At 48.3% G+C, this 15,441-nt stretch overlaps 1 protein-coding gene across 3 annotated transcripts in view; it reads left to right on the top strand.

Annotated features, from left to right (window-relative positions):
- The window catches only part of Adcy5 (adenylate cyclase 5), a 146,483-nt gene that overhangs the window by 81,901 nt on the left and 49,141 nt on the right, over positions 1 to 15,441 (top strand). For all 3 annotated transcript variants that reach the window (NM_022600.2, XM_039088613.2, XM_017598068.3), the window contains exons 2-3: positions 10,149 to 10,298; positions 14,416 to 14,537. In NM_022600.2, the coding sequence (NP_072122.2) occupies positions 10,149 to 10,298; positions 14,416 to 14,537 (272 nt within the window). The remainder of the gene's footprint in view (positions 1 to 10,148; positions 10,299 to 14,415; positions 14,538 to 15,441) is intronic.

Genomic DNA, 15,441 nt, shown 5'->3' with positions numbered 1-15,441 from the left:
GTTTCCGTTTTCTGCTTGTGGGGAGTCCTGAGTGTCCGGGCATAGGAAAACACCTGATGTATTCTTCGAGGGTCTTTACATAGGAAGGCTGGAAGCCCCTCAGGAGACATGTTGGCTCTTGGGACATTCTCGAGCTGACAGATGAGTGTGACAATCTCAGGGTAGTAGGATGCTAACATGCTAGCCAGAGCGGAGAGAAGGAGGTGCTGGCAGAGGTGGGCTTGCTCTTTGGTCCAGAGCCCTATGGATACATATATACATACATACATACATACATACATACATACATACATATATGACATGTAAGCACCGATGTGCCTGTGCATGCAAAGAGCTCATTCCAGAAGCTCCTGAGCACAGATGATGTGGTGTGTATCACACATCATTAATCCCAAAATTCAGGAGGCAGAGGCAAGTAGATGTTTCCGAGTTCAAGGCCAGCCAAGAGACCCTGCTTCAAAAAACAAAACCACCACCACCACCACCAAAGTATCTTTATTCTTTGCAGGGGGATGATTTTAAAGATGTCACCAGTGTCTTAAAAACAAGAAGTCTAAAAATATGTTAATATTCTTAAAAGGCATTGAGTACCTAGTGGAACACGGCGCAGTCTCCAAGGAGCCTTGCTGTTAGACTGAGCTCATGATTTAAGATTATCGTTCCTTCCTTTATTTGATTTGAAATCTTAATGGGATTCTACTGCAGTCCCTGAACTTCCCACCACTACTGTGTGGGACAAAGGACTGCCTGCGTGGGAGAGAGATGCTTTGGCAGGCTCGTCAGCTCCTTTTACTTGGAACTCACGCGGTTGTTAGCTTCGTGTGTTTGTAAACTGGGAGCTGCTGGCAACAGGAAGGAATGGTAACCGTTGTCTATAGAGTGAGGTGGGAGGACACACCTATGGGAGAGGTCCCTCTCCTTCCCTGTAGCAGGAGACCAGTCCCTCAGCCCCAGGGTCTGGAGGTCACCTAGCTTCTGGCGGCTTGGGTAAGGAAAAGGGCACTTTTCCTTTCTGGTTGCACATTGTTGGGAAGGTCTCTGACAGTAAGCGGTAACGCACAAAGACACTTCAGCTGACCCTACAGTGGGGGCAGAGTACAGGTGAGGTGATGATGGGGGCTGGCCTGCACACTGCACGGCTGGGAGTGACAGGTAAGGCTAGTAAAGGCTCTTGGCTAGGATTGCCAGGGAAAACCTGGGTCCCTCCGTTCAGCCTAAGTTTCAGAAAAACAAAGCACAGTGTCTTATGTTGCATGGGATCTACTTCTGCTAAAAATGATTCACACTGAAAAGTACAGGCTAAGGGTCAAAGAGCAGAACAACCTGTCTCCTGACCTAAATTGCCAAATGGTGAAATCTGAGTCTCTGGGGAATTCTGACCACTCCCACTACCTCTTACTCCTCCATTAGTGCCACCACCACCTCCATCACCACCACCACCATCATCACTACCACCACCTCCACCACCATCATCATCACCACCACCACCACCACCTCTACCACAACCACCACCTCCAACTCCATCACCACCACCTCCACCACCACCATCATCACCACTTCCACTTCCACCACCACCACCACCTCCACCACCACCATCTCGACCACCACCTACACAATCATAACCATCATGGCCACCACCTTAGCCAATTAACCACATACATAGCTGAGAGTTGGAAGCAGGAGCCAGGCTAAAGAGAAAACCGCACAGGGTCTTTCCTAGCATGGGTCTCTTTCCTTCCATTCTGCCTGTGCCTGCTTGTTTCTCCTTGCCCTGTGTCTTGCAGTGGTGCTAAGGAATGAGCCTCAGCACGGACAGCACCGTCTGAGGCCAGCCGCTGGGATTCCTCTCTGCCTTCTGCCAAGGCGACAGCGAACAAACCCAGCGCTGTAATCTACACCATGGCCCAAACCAAACCACAGCATGTGGGCGGCCAGAGATGGGGTTTCAGAAGTGTGGATGCTTGCAAACTATTAAATATTCATAGGCCTCTCCCCACAGAAAAGAATTCCAAACAGTCCTCCAATGGTAAGGATCTTCCTGACGTGGTCCTAGGTAGGTCCTAGGTCCCCAGGACCAGGTCTACCCATTGCAGCTGCAAACAAAGCTTGTGTGAAAAGCAGGGAGCAGGGCAGATGCAGAGCTGCGATTTTGCTATTCTGTGAGAACCCGCTAACTCCACTTGGTGTAATGTATGTGAGGATCTTGTCCGCACATGCATACACGTGTACATATGTACGCATATGTCCCCATGTAGTTAAATTCGTCCCCTGAAGTCAGTGTGGGGATGATCAACAGCCCTGTCATTTCGCAGTCTCGGCAGTCTTTACCTCCGTACACCTATGACTATTTACCAATTAAGCCTTTTATAGAAGACAGAGCCTGCCCTTGCATTTACTCTGTTCGCCTCCATGGAGACACGGGGAGAGGCTCGCTCAACAGATTCTATCGATCCCCGAGTCAGTGGAGCGGAGCCAGGCATCTTTTGCATGGGCCATCCTTTGTGTCCAAAGGGTCATGGGTACACTAGGCTCCCAGCTGCCTGTAAGCAGAACTCCAGGAGGTTTGACTGGTGCTTCCCCTCCAGTCATAACCCTAGAGGAATACCTGCAGAGTGGGTTAGCACCAGTGAGGACCCATGTACACAGCAGCCTGCTTCTCCGTGGGTAGTGAGAGGGAGGCAAGCTGAGTGTCTCTCTCTTTAGTTCCATTTCCTGTACCACCCCACCCCCACTGATCTTCTCCCTGACCCTGAAACCCCAGCACCATCTCGGTCCTGGCTGGTTTGTGTTTAGTGAACAAGAGATGAAAACAGAGGTACAGTGCTTAGCAAAGCCATTTGGACCCGATTGGGTTACCGCCACCGCTTTATCTGGATTTGCACGGACTGCTGCTATTGGCCTCTGGGCTGCAGGAAAGGCTAGATTACAGCAGGAGAGAGCAGGATTGAGACCTGGGGATTAGGACCCACAGACCATAGCCTCAGCCTGCTGATAGTTACCTTGGAGTCATGTCTTAAAACCCACTGTGGCCTCTCTTTCTGGCCCTAGAAAGATAAAAACCTATCTACCCTTTCTCTGTCCAGCCAGCTCCTTATACCCCCTCTCCTAGATCTGATCTAGTGTTCTTGTTTACCAAGGTAACTTAACATACAACAGAAAGCATCCGTTACATGTTCAACACATGCATGCAGAAATGTATGCGCCAACACAGAGAGATACCTAACAGTTTATCACCCCAAGTGAGTTCCTCCTGCTGCCTGCATCAACACTCCACCACACTCGTACCCCGCATAAACATGTGTCTCTTTGTAGTCCTGTGGTTGTGCTTTTCCCAGAATGCCCTATCTATAGAATCCGGCTGCCCCAGGTTTGGGCACCTCTGCTTCTTTCATTTTTGCATGGTGTATCTGGGTTGATTCAGACAAAGCACAGAAGAGGTTTATTCCTTTCTGTGTTTGTGTTGGTGTCCATGAACAACCAAGTGCAGATTCTTTGCATCAATGTATCCTCTCATCTCATTTGAATAAACACCTAAGAGGGGGTGTGGTGGAGGGGTGGGGATGGCAGGGTCACAGGGCAAGCCCACATTTAACATTACCCAAAATTCCACAACTGTTTCCGGAAGTGGCCATATTATTCCACCACCATCAAGGTATAAGATTTCCGGCTCTGACATCTCTGTCTTTGGTATAGTTGTGCTGTCTTCTTTTCTTTCCATTTTAAACTTACAGTGGCTTTGGCTATCCTTGTGGTGACAGCAGTAGTTCATTAGTCTTTTAGTTGACCTCTCCCTGCTGGCTGCTGATGTCGGGAGAATGCCTTTGCAAGTCCTCATATGGCATCCGCGTAGCCTACTGAATAAGCTGTCTAGTTAGTTGGGGTTTTGTTCGGGCTCTTTGAAAAAGGTAAGCAATTTGTTTATTTAATGTTTGAGTTTCAAGAGTTCTTTGTTGCTCTTGAGTTTAGCACTTTAATCAGATGTATCATTCGCAAATATTTTCCCCATTCTGTGGCTTGTTTCATTTCTCTAACTTTTTTGAGAGATATTCTTAATTTTTTTAAATTTATTTTATTATGTGTGAGAACACTGTAGCTATCTTTGGACACCAGAAGAGGGCGTCAGATCACGTTACAGGTGATTGAGAGCCACCATGGAGTGGCTGGGAATTGAACTCAGGACATCTGGCTCTTAACCACTGAGCCATCTCTCCGGCACAGATGCTCTTAATTTTAACAAATTTCACTTTTGTCTTTTTTCTTTTATCCTTTGCAATTTTGATGTAACATCTAAGGAATCATTGCCAAACGTGAGGCCATGCAGACTTTTTTAATTTGTAATATTTTTATGCAATGGCATATTACTTTAATCTCAGCACGTGGAGGCAGAAACAGGCAGATTTCTTTGATTTTGAGCCCAATGGTTTGCATACTGAGCGCCAGGTCAGCAGGGTTACATGGTGAGACCATGACCGAGAAACACCTTAGGGAAGAAACATTTCGGCTTATGATTCCAGAGGATCAGTCTGTCCTGGCAGGGGTAGGAGACAAGGTGAGGCAGGGACACAAGTGACAGGTGTGACAGCAGAAGCAGGAATCAGGAGATCACATCTTTATCCACAAACATAGAACAGAAGGCAAACTGGAATGGGGCAGGACTAAACTCTCCAAGCTTGCCCCTGGCAATGTATTTCCCTGGGCAAGGCTCCACCTCCCCAAACAGTGCTATCCCTTAGGTACTAGGTGTTTAAATACATGAGCCTATGGGAGACATCTCTCACTCAAACTACCTCATATTGTCTCAAAAATGTTTATTATTTATTCTTTGACAATGTGTGTTCCCAGCATTCATACTGTACTCATTGTCTGATTTGATGTGATCGATGCAGACACCAGTGGCTGCTAATGATGGCTGGGTCATACCCAGAAGACAGCCTCTCACAACTCTCCCCTCCCCGTATCCCCCGCTTCTTACACTCTCTCCACCCCTTCTTCCTTGATGGTCCCTAAGCCTTGGCTAGGGTTGTACAGTGTGATAATGTCCCATTTAAGACTGAGCAGACTTCCCAACACTTTAACCAGCCACGAGTCTATATTGGCTGCTTCCCACTGCAGAAAGAAACTCATCTGACCAAGGTTGTCAGTAGCACTAACAAGTGTGTACAAACGTAAATATTCAGAAAGCTGTTTGACATCATGTCCAGTTAGCCAAACACCTGTAGTTTGTTTCCCCTCCAGGTCCCTGAATTCCCCAGCCCTGAGCTTTTTTTTTTTTTTTTTTTTTTGGTTCTTTTTTTCGGAGCTGGGGACCGAACCCAGGGCCTTGCGCTTCCTAGGTAAGCGCTCTACCACTGAGCTAAATCCCCAGCCCCCAGCCCTGAGCTTTTAACCAGGTTTACAGTACTAGACATGAGTTCTCTCCTGTGGTGCCGACCACAAACACAATCAGAAAGTGGTTGCCCCAAAACCGTCACACCTCTCTTGCACCCAGGCAGATCTTGCCTGGTGAGTCGGTATTGTGCAAGCAGTGCTCGCCACTGGGTGTGATCATTGATCACTTTTCTCCCTCAGAGACTCTATAGCACTTGTAGGCACTTTGACAAGTAGCCAGTCCGGAGGAAGTTTTTAGTGTCAGCTAGATTCCTCTATGTCCCTCAATCAAGATGGGATTTTCCTTTGGCGAGAGGGTTGTGATGGGCAGAGAAAGCAGTGACAGTAACCTGTGATGTTTTGAGATCCTCTCTGACAATGAGTTACAGAAAAATAACCACAGCATCACTGAGATTTTCATTTAATGTTATGTCTTCTTGGGAAAACACTGTCTGCATCTGCAGGGTACCTCTGTTCAAGGTCCTTCATTTTTATTTTTTCTTAACTAGCTTACAAAGCAATAAGTTTCCATAAGGCTTTTTGCACATTTTTAATTTTGGTTAATCTACTCTCCACCCCTTCCTCTCTCTAACTCCCCTCCCCAACCCCTCTTAAGCCTTCAGTCCCCAGAGCTCTCTCCTACGGTTATGTCACCTGTGTTCTAGCCCCTTCCTGACTTGAGGCCTTATCACAGGCCCTTTCTAGCTTCCTGACCTCTACACTTACCTCAACGGCAAAATGTAAAAATTTAAAGCTAGAATTTACAGGCTGGAGAGATGGCTCAGTGATTACAAGCACTTGGCTGATCTTCCAGGGGTCCCGGGTTCAATTCCTGGTAACCACATTTCAGCTCACGATTCAGTGCCCTCTTCTGGTATGCAGGCATACAGGCAGACAGGCAGACAAAACCCCTATGTACATAAACAAATCTTTAAATAAAAAAAAAAGAAAAGCTAGGATTTAGATATGAAGGAAAATATGCGACATCTGTCTTTTAAAAGCCACAAAATGCATTTGTATGCTTCCTTGTAAGAATTTTATAGTTATAGCTCTCGGGCTTATATCTTCCCTCCTCTTCGTTCTAACTTTATATATGGTATAATATAGGGCCCAAGTTCCATTCTTTTGTATGTATACAGCCAACTGTCACAGCCTTACTTGTTGGAAAAGACTCATCTTTCTCCCTTTAATTAATTGCTTATTTTGTCAAGACTCAACCACCCATTAATATACGATTTTATTTTAAACTCTATGCTATTGACCTACATACATCTATACTGTCTAAATTACTGAACCCTTATAATAAGTCTTGAAGTGTAATGCTTTAAATAAGCTTGGGTTATTTTGCCTGTTCTCGTTGCTCGTGACCATGTTGGACGTGAAGATCATTTCGGGTAACAACTGACGGCGCTGTTTTCTAATACAAGACAAAACCCTCCATTTTAAAAATAAGTCCTGCTATTCCTGTCACCAGTGTTCTGTAGGAAGTATTTAGTTAGATATATAGTGTACATTATTTTCATGATTTTAATGCTATGTAAATGGAACTTTACCAAGTTTTACTTCCAATATTTCATTGCCTTTGTATAAAAAAAAACCCAGTTTTTTTTTAATCAGTCTTATAGACTATGGCTTGCATATGCTTGCATATTAGTAATGGTCATGGTTTCCTAGATTCATTAGAATTTTCTGTATAGATAATTATACTGACTTCAAATAGTGTTGTGCTTTTTTTCCTCAAAATCTCCCTCCTTCTCGTCCTTCCCTCCTTCTCTTCCTCCCTCCCTTCCTCCCTCCTGCCTTCCTTACCCCCTTTCATTTGGGTCTTGTTATGTTGCCCTGGTTGGTCTTGAACTCATGGATTCTGTGATCTCCTGCCTCAGCCTCTTGAATAGCTAGGCTTTCAGGTGTACATATGCTGCCGCATCTGGCTCCAATCTGTATGTCTTTCTTTTTCCTGTCTTATTGCATGGTCTGGGACCTCCAGCACTGCAATGAATGGAAATGACAAGCAGGGACATCCATAACTTTTTCTTAGCCCTAGAGAGAGCATCTGTCTTCCCCAGGAAAGGGTACTAGCTGTGTTTGTATGCGTCATTGGTCAGATTGACTTTACTTCCGTTCCTGGTTTGGTGGGGTTTCCCCTTAAGTTATGGATGCATGGTATGTTTAGCCAAAGGCTTTTTCAGTAACTACTGTAACTCCATGTCTCTTTTTTATTTTATTCTATCAATATGGAGAAACGCTTGATGCTTGAAGTTGAAACCAGCCTCCATTACTGGGATAACTCCCCTCAGGTTGTGTTGTCCTTGGTTCTACATTTTCTCCAGATGCTTCTGTAGTGCTCCTGCTTTTGCTGCCTAGCATCTCCTGTCTCCTTCCACAGACTTCCCATAGCTAGCATGGCCTTCAGCTTTCACCTCTGCATGTCTAAAGCTGTCACTTAGTGGCCTCAGTGACTTCCCAGTGACCTGCTCTTGGGGTATTGACTTATGGTCATTGTACTGATTATACCGAAGGCTGTGGTCTCTTTTCTCTTTTCTTGTCCTGGGGTTTTTCTGTGTCAGCTCTGCCTTGTCTGACCCCAGCCCCAACCAGGTTTTTGTTCTCTCTTGTTTTGTCTTATGCCCTAAACTACCTTCTATCCCCTTTGAATTTAGCCTTATGCGTCCTGGAAGCCGTGTGCTCCTCCTCCATTTTGATTCAACAATCTCTAATTGTTCCCCTGTATTAGGATTAGGTCTGGCTCTCTCAACCTGAGCTACATATTTTCCTTCTGTGGATTTCTGGAGAACCTGAGTTACTTATTCAAGGACTATGAGCTTCTGGTGACTGATGGCCTCACTACGTTTCTCTCAATGTTCAGCGTACCCTGACCTGCCCAGGGCTCTCCTCATCCCCCTCCACTTAAGCCCTTGTCTCCCTCCACCTTTTTGCTTGATGTAAATTGGTTTCTGCTTTGTATTGCTGGCTCTCCTTCCGTTTAACTGCACCTCTCCTCATCTTAGATGGTCTGTCTGAGTTGCGGCAACAGTACCGTAGACTAGGCATTTGCTCCTCTCATTCTGGAAATTGAAAGTCTGAGATTAGAGTGCTGGCATGGTTGGGTTCTGGTGAACATCCTCTTTGGGGTTCTCATGTCTTTACACAATGGGGAATAAGGCAAGAGAACACATGAGCATCTCTTCCATTGAGGCATTAAGCCTACTCATGAGGGATCCATTCTTTTGGTCTAGTTACCTCCTTACACCATAGTAGACATTTTAGGGGCACTTGAACATCCATATGTAATGATCTTTAGGTGGGCTACTAGAGGCCATGGAGTGGGATTTTCTTCCATGTCATAAATAGATTTCCAGTGTCATGTCTTTCCATGAATGCCAAGATTCGAGGTTGTTAGGAGTTGGTAATGGTAGCATTAGCCAGCAAAGTTGGAGCCACCGATCAACTGCCCCTGCCCCTACCATGGGGTTCAGAGCAATCTTTAGCTGTGGGGAAGCCAGATTGTGAAATGTGAGAGCGAAATTCTCTTTGTAGAGCAGAGCAGACACACTCTGGGTCAGCTCTAGAGACAGATGGCACCATAGCCAGCATGAGCCCACCCGGCCTCTGTGCCTTCACTGGGCTGGAGAGGATGTGTGGCTAACACAACCTCAGAGTATAGCAAGGAACCCTCCATGTAGGACATACAAAGATCCAACTCGAAGGCAGACAATGGGAGTCTTGTATTATACCAGTTGCTGGGACCCTGAGTAATGCTCTGAGAGTCATATAAATAAGCACCTTCCTCACTCAGTGTTGGGGGCGAGTGATGCAGGGCTGGCCATGCAGGGCTGGCCTTAGTGCTCTGGGGTGGAGAGTAACGAGCTTAGGAGTGAAACTGAAGAGCTCCCACCTCCCACAGGCCCAAGTTTCTGCTCTACATGCCTCAGGGCAAGGGTAGGAGGACCAAGTTCAGTATGTTTGTATGCATGGAGTGTCATTTGCCAAGTCCGTTCTGAAGATCCTCAGCTCACTGGACTTGTTAGGTGGCTTTCTCTTGCCTTTTTGGGGTCTGTTGTATCGTTTAGTTTCACCTTAGTCTCTCAGTAAGGACACTTAGCCTTGGGTCTGCTGAGCAGCAGGGCGGAAATGTTCTTCCACACACATCTCAGTCAGCACGGAGTGGGGAGACCATGAACAGTAGGGAGAAGGCAGATGCTGGCATATGGTGCTGTCAGTAACCTTTGGCTGGTGCAGAGAATGGAAGCCCAGGGAAGAAGGAATTGGGCCTCCTCCTATACCCACTGGCCAGTTTCATTCCCCATCGTGGTCCCGTGGCCTGGACTCACAAGAGCCAAGTTTTAGAGTAATAAGTCAGAGGCCCTTTGTGCCATACCAACTCACACTTTTAAAAGTCAAGTCTCACTACCTTTGTGGAGCCTTCCTGTTGGTACCCTCCTGCTCTATCCAGAAGGTCATTTTAATTTGTGATATCTCTGGCATATTTGATATGATTTTTTCAGGGACTCTGTGTCCCTAGGTTCTGTTCCTCTATCACAGGCCAACCAAGCCTAGATCTTTGAAAACATTAGAGAATCTCGATGATTAAGTTTGACCTCTTCTAGTCTCGCATTAACCCCATTGGTGTGTGTTCGTTAGTGGCTACATTGTGGTACATTGTAACAAGTGTGAACTTGTTACAGTGTAGACTCTATGCTCTGTACCTTGGGGTCTGGAGGCTCCAGTGTCCATGCCTGCTGTGTTCCTGAGCGTCACAGGCTTGTCTTCTTCCTCTGCAGCTTGTCTCCAACGTCCTCATCTTCTCTTGCACCAACATCGTGGGTGTGTGCACTCACTACCCAGCCGAGGTCTCCCAGAGACAGGCCTTCCAGGAGACCCGGGAGTGCATCCAAGCTCGGCTCCACTCACAGCGGGAGAACCAGCAACAGGTGAGTGAAGAGCAGCCAGGAGGCCTGGATGTCAGCCAAGGCCTGCCTGCTGCAGACAAGCAAGCTGCTGGCTTGTGATCTGCCTGTCCCCCAAGGCCATGCTCATCCCTCTGCCCAGTCCCTCCTCCCAGCAGTATTCCCTGCAGGGAGCCCAATTCTGTGCTTCTCTAGGGTCCTGTCCCGTGGTCTCCTTTATGTGGCCCTGTGATCAAGCAACAAAAGCCTTTTCCTATCCTGGTCCCCCATGAGTTGAAGAAGTGAGACAGCCAGCATTTCCAGCCTGGACATATGCATTTACCCTTGGGGACCCCAGCCCAACCCAGCTCTTCTTCTCTACCCAGTTCTGGGTGTGGATATTTCAGAGAAGGAAGATCGTCCTGTCTCTCCCCAGACAGTACTTGACCAGAGAGGCTGACCGTTGACAAGGTCACAGCTTTATGCCAAGAGAAAACACTCAGAATTCCTCCAGAGTAAGATGGGGTGGGGACTCAGGGTGTCGTCAAGGTTTTAGCTGTTTCTGTTCTGAAAGAAGGGGTTCAGATCTGGGTCACTGCTGCCCTTTTTCTCTGTGTAACCCAGACAGATAGTCCTCTCTCCCTGCTCTCCCTCCAACACAGTGTAAAGCTCTGGTACCTCTGACAGGAGACTGAGGGTAGTGGATGGTATCCCCAAGAGGGCAGTCAACGGGGTGATGGGTCTCTACACTCTTGGACCAGGTATGACTCTGGAAGTTCCTGCAGACCAGCAAACACTGGCAGAGGCTCCTGTATGCCATCAGCCCCTGTGGCAGATGTGAGCACGAAAGGTCTCTCTTTGAACTGGAGGCAGGAAGAGATTGACCAAGGCAGCAGAAAAACCCACACCATGGCTGCTCTGCTCACTGAAGTGTGGGTGTCTCTGTCTGGTGGGGATGCGTGCTACATGGTAATGATGACATCATTGCTGACATCCAGATGGCCATGTAGGAGATAAGATTTCCAGACCCTCCTGTCCCTGCCTGTCCCCTCTAACACTGCCTGTGTGGCTCTGGTGTTTTGCCAGGTGCTCGACGGACATTGACCAATCTGACTGTCCTTGTCCGTGCTTCCCCACTTTGGAGATATAAGCATAGCTATCCTAGGCTGGCTCTCAGCCTTGTAATGTAAGCGAGGATGACTTTGAGCTTCTGTTCCCCTGCCTCTGTCGCCCAAATCTTGAGATTATAGGCATTTCCTCAGGATGTCCAGGTTCTATAGTGCTGGGATCAAACTCAGGGCTTCATGACTGCTACCCAAGGTACCCTCCCAAGTGAATTACAGCCTTAGCCCTCCCCCATCCCCTATCCACTCAACCCTCCCTGGGCTTCCGGCCCAGCTTCTTGAAGGAAGCTCTGTCCAGCAGTATCCCCTGAGTTTTCCCATTGCCCTGATAGGCTTACCTCACCTTCTGCATGCACCTGCTCGCCCCTAAGCCCCGCCTTCCTCAAGAGCCTCATCCTATCCCTGTTACTTGCTCTAGCAATTCTGCCCTGAGAATGAAATGCTTTCCTTCACTTCCAACGTATGTGTTCACTCTGGACATCATCTTTCCCCAAGGATAATTCTCATCTCCTTTTGGTTTTCTTGAGACAGGGTCTCCCTGTGTAGTGTAGGCTGGACTGGACTCTTCCCCTCTCCTTCAGTCTCCAAGTGCTGAGATTACAGCCATGAGCCACGACGGTGGCTCAGATAATTATCACTTTTCAGCTCATCACTCTACTTGCTCTGGTCCTGGCCAGGCTTGTTCCTGTCACTAAAGTTCATAGGGATTTAGGGTAGAAACCTTTTGTCATACCATGTTTAGGATCAAAACTGGGTGAGTCACCTTGCTTTTAGCTGATCAGAGCCAGCAACTTGTGTCAGGGGATCTTCTTGGGGTCTCACCTCAGCTCCTAAATTCCATGTCCACGTCAGCATTGTTCCTCTCTCTACTCATACTAGTAGCCCTCAGGGGAAGAGTACACTGATGTATGGCAGCCTCTGGCATACTTTAGCTCTAGTTGTCTCACACCACAGAAACTGCCCAGTAGATCCTGTCTCTCTCACCAGCAGCTGTTTATTGAGACTTTAGTACATGTGAGATGGCCTTCGGTGATATGTGCACCAATGCCCGAGAGACCAAACACACCTCAGACGTCTACATTCTTCACAACGGGACACAAAACCCTGGGCTATGGCACTGGATAAGACACAGCTCCTGCCCCCAAGGAGGCCTCTTAGGCCTCCCTAAGGGGGAGTCCAGACAAAAGGCTATTTGCATACCAAAGAATCAGAGGTTCTATAAAAGAAGACCCAGAGTTGGATGGGGATGCTGGCTGCTGGGAGTTCGTATCCTGAGCAAGATGATGGCCTGCAGTATATAAAGATGTTGGTCCCAGTTCAGGGACTTGCAGGGCACAAAGGCAAGAAAGGCTCCCAAGGTTGCAGAAAGCCCTAATCTAATGGTTATTGTATTGGGAGGGGGGGTAAAACATAGGTGTCAATTCATGGGTGCCAGGAGAAAAGTTGGGGAGACAGGACTCGGAGCAGAGAGATGGTAAGACCAGGCTGGGGCATGGGCTGGTCCTGTAGCCAGGAGGAGTGGGTCCAGGAGGGAAGGTGGGGGGGTGGGGTGGTGCAGGGCTGTAGTGAAGAATGAGGAGGGGTGGATTAGCTGGCTTGGAATCCTGCGAGAGGCTGCTGTAGCAACACGTTTTGGAGAGATTTAAGTTGTACGGGCAGCAGGGAAGGCTAGAAGGAAAGCGTTGAGTAGTCCTTACTGCATGTATCCCAGACACAGGTGTGCATGACAGTGAAGTTGTGAACCAGGATACAGAAGGGGAAGGGCACATTCGGGAGATCTTCCAATCTCACTGCTGAACGCTAGGACTTGGCCTGGGGCCAAGAGGAAAGGAATGAACACCAGAGGAAACTTCTAGGGACGTAAGCAGTTTCTACAGAGGCAGGAGGATGGAAGTGTCCACTGCAAAGGCAAGGCAAAGCAGGAGTGGGAGGGGGAGTCTTACTGAGGGTGTGATGTCACCCCAGTGGGGGGTGAGGTTGGGCATTTGGAAGCCAGCGAGCCCTGGGCTGGATAGGAATGGAGGTGACATTAGATTCGATGGAAGGTGGCGGCTGAACAGTGGATCTGCTCCCTGAGGCAAGAGTCTTTTGAGGACAGAAGTAGGGAATGCTTTGTTGGGTGCCCAGAGGAAGAGGATACTGAAGCAAGAAGGTCTCAGGGTTCCCTGGTGGGTGGGGTACCCAGAATGATGGGCAGGAAAGGCAGCTGCCTGCAGCCAGAATGAAAGACCTTGTGAGCCTGGCACAGGGCTTGACCCCGAGCCAAGGCTGGGGCGTTCAGACAGAGGCATTGGCGGGATTCCTTGGAGCAGAACAGACCTTGGAGGAAAACGTAGGAATTGAATGAAGTCCAGACTCTGTAACTAACTGATGTGACTTGCTACAGTGTAGCCCTGTCCTATCTCCCTGCTTCTTCTCCACCTCCCTTGCAACTGCCTTTAAGTTGTCTTGGTTCCTGGAAGTTAACTTTCTTCTCCTATTCTTGGGCCACTGTCTCCCACTTGGGATGGAAAGACTCTGAAGGCTCTCAGTCCTTCGGGACTCCACAAAGCCTCCTCAAATGACAGCAGTTCTTGCAGCCCAGGACAGGTAGCTTGTCATGGACCCTAGAGAAACTTTGCCTGCCTGTAGGTGTATGGCTCTGATTCTTATACCCAGAATGCTCTCTGGCACGTGGTAGACATACATAAATACTTGACTTATTGAATGAGTCCAGTTAATGCTGTCAATAGCGATGGGGCCAAGCCACAGAGGCTTTTAAGATTTTTAACCCAAGCTGCTGTATACTCAGGGCTCCACCAGGAGAACCTTTGCCAGCACAGAATGGAGTAAGCTAGGTGGTGGACCAGGAGGTATCCCAGAGGACCTTGGGTGTGACTCCAGCTCTTCCCGCCCCTTATACAGGTTCTGTGGATCTAAGGAGAGCCTGGGGGTGGTGTCTTCCTGGGTCCTGTAGGCAGGGGTACGGGTATAGATGACAGGGAACTCAGCAGAGATGTGGATGGAATGGTGACAGACTCACTTGCTTCCCTCTGCAGGAGCGTCTCCTGCTGTCTGTCCTTCCCCGTCATGTTGCCATGGAGATGAAAGCAGACATCAACGCCAAACAGGAGGATATGATGTTCCACAAGATTTACATCCAGAAACATGACAATGTGAGGTAGGGGTGAGGGCAGGGTGGGAGAGCCGGACCCTGATGGGAAACAGCCTTGCTTCTTCTCCTTAAAGGGGGCACAGCCTAACAGGGTGGCCTGCCCTTTGTCTGTGTTGGAAATTAGCACTGTTTAATCTGAAGTAGGCAGCATGGTTGCAAGAGAGAATAGAGAAAGAAGGGGAGAAAAGAAGCGGGCCAGCTACTGGGGGACCGCTCACCTGACAAAGACAGAACACATAGCCCTGGACCCCAGTGTCTTCCTCATTATAGTCCTGTCACCAGCCTCTTACCTGCCCCCTAAGCCCATGTGCAGGAGGCACAAACAACTGATTTATAGATTCAGTTGGATGTTTGAGATCTGGGCAGAAAGCCCCCCCCAAGCCATCACAGTAAAGTCTGCCCGCTCCAAAGCACACTTCGCCTCCACTGTGCACCGGCTGCCTCCCTCGCCGGAAGCCGCTGACAGCAGGGATGTGCAAACAGATGTAGGTTAATAGAGTGCAAAATCTGCTTATGAGTTCCACAGGGACATAAGCGGTACAGGTGGCCTTCATCCACCATGGCTTTCGAAGAGCCTGGCAATTGTAATTCTCCCATATTCCCAGGGAAGGAGCCACTGTGAGTCTCAGGGAAGTTGAGCACAATCTCCTAAGGCCTGAATCCTCGAAGGTTGAGTGAAGAGACTCAAGGGAGGCTGGGGTTGTTTTCCGTCAAGGGAGCCACTGGGTTGTGCAAACTGTCCCCACAATGGCTGTCAACAGGGATGGAGGGGGAACAGGACAGCGAGATTTGCACGTAGAACTCCAGCAGAACCATTCTCTGAAGTCTGAGATGACTGTTCTGCATTTACGACCCCTCCCACCTGCCTTTCAAAACCCAAAGGCCAAGGCTGTGAGGAGAAATGTAGACG

This window comes from Rattus norvegicus, chromosome 11 (assembly GCF_036323735.1).
Source record: "Rattus norvegicus strain BN/NHsdMcwi chromosome 11, GRCr8, whole genome shotgun sequence".
NCBI lineage: Eukaryota > Metazoa > Chordata > Mammalia > Rodentia > Muridae > Rattus > Rattus norvegicus.
This window is presented reverse-complemented; position numbering and strand designations above follow the sequence as displayed.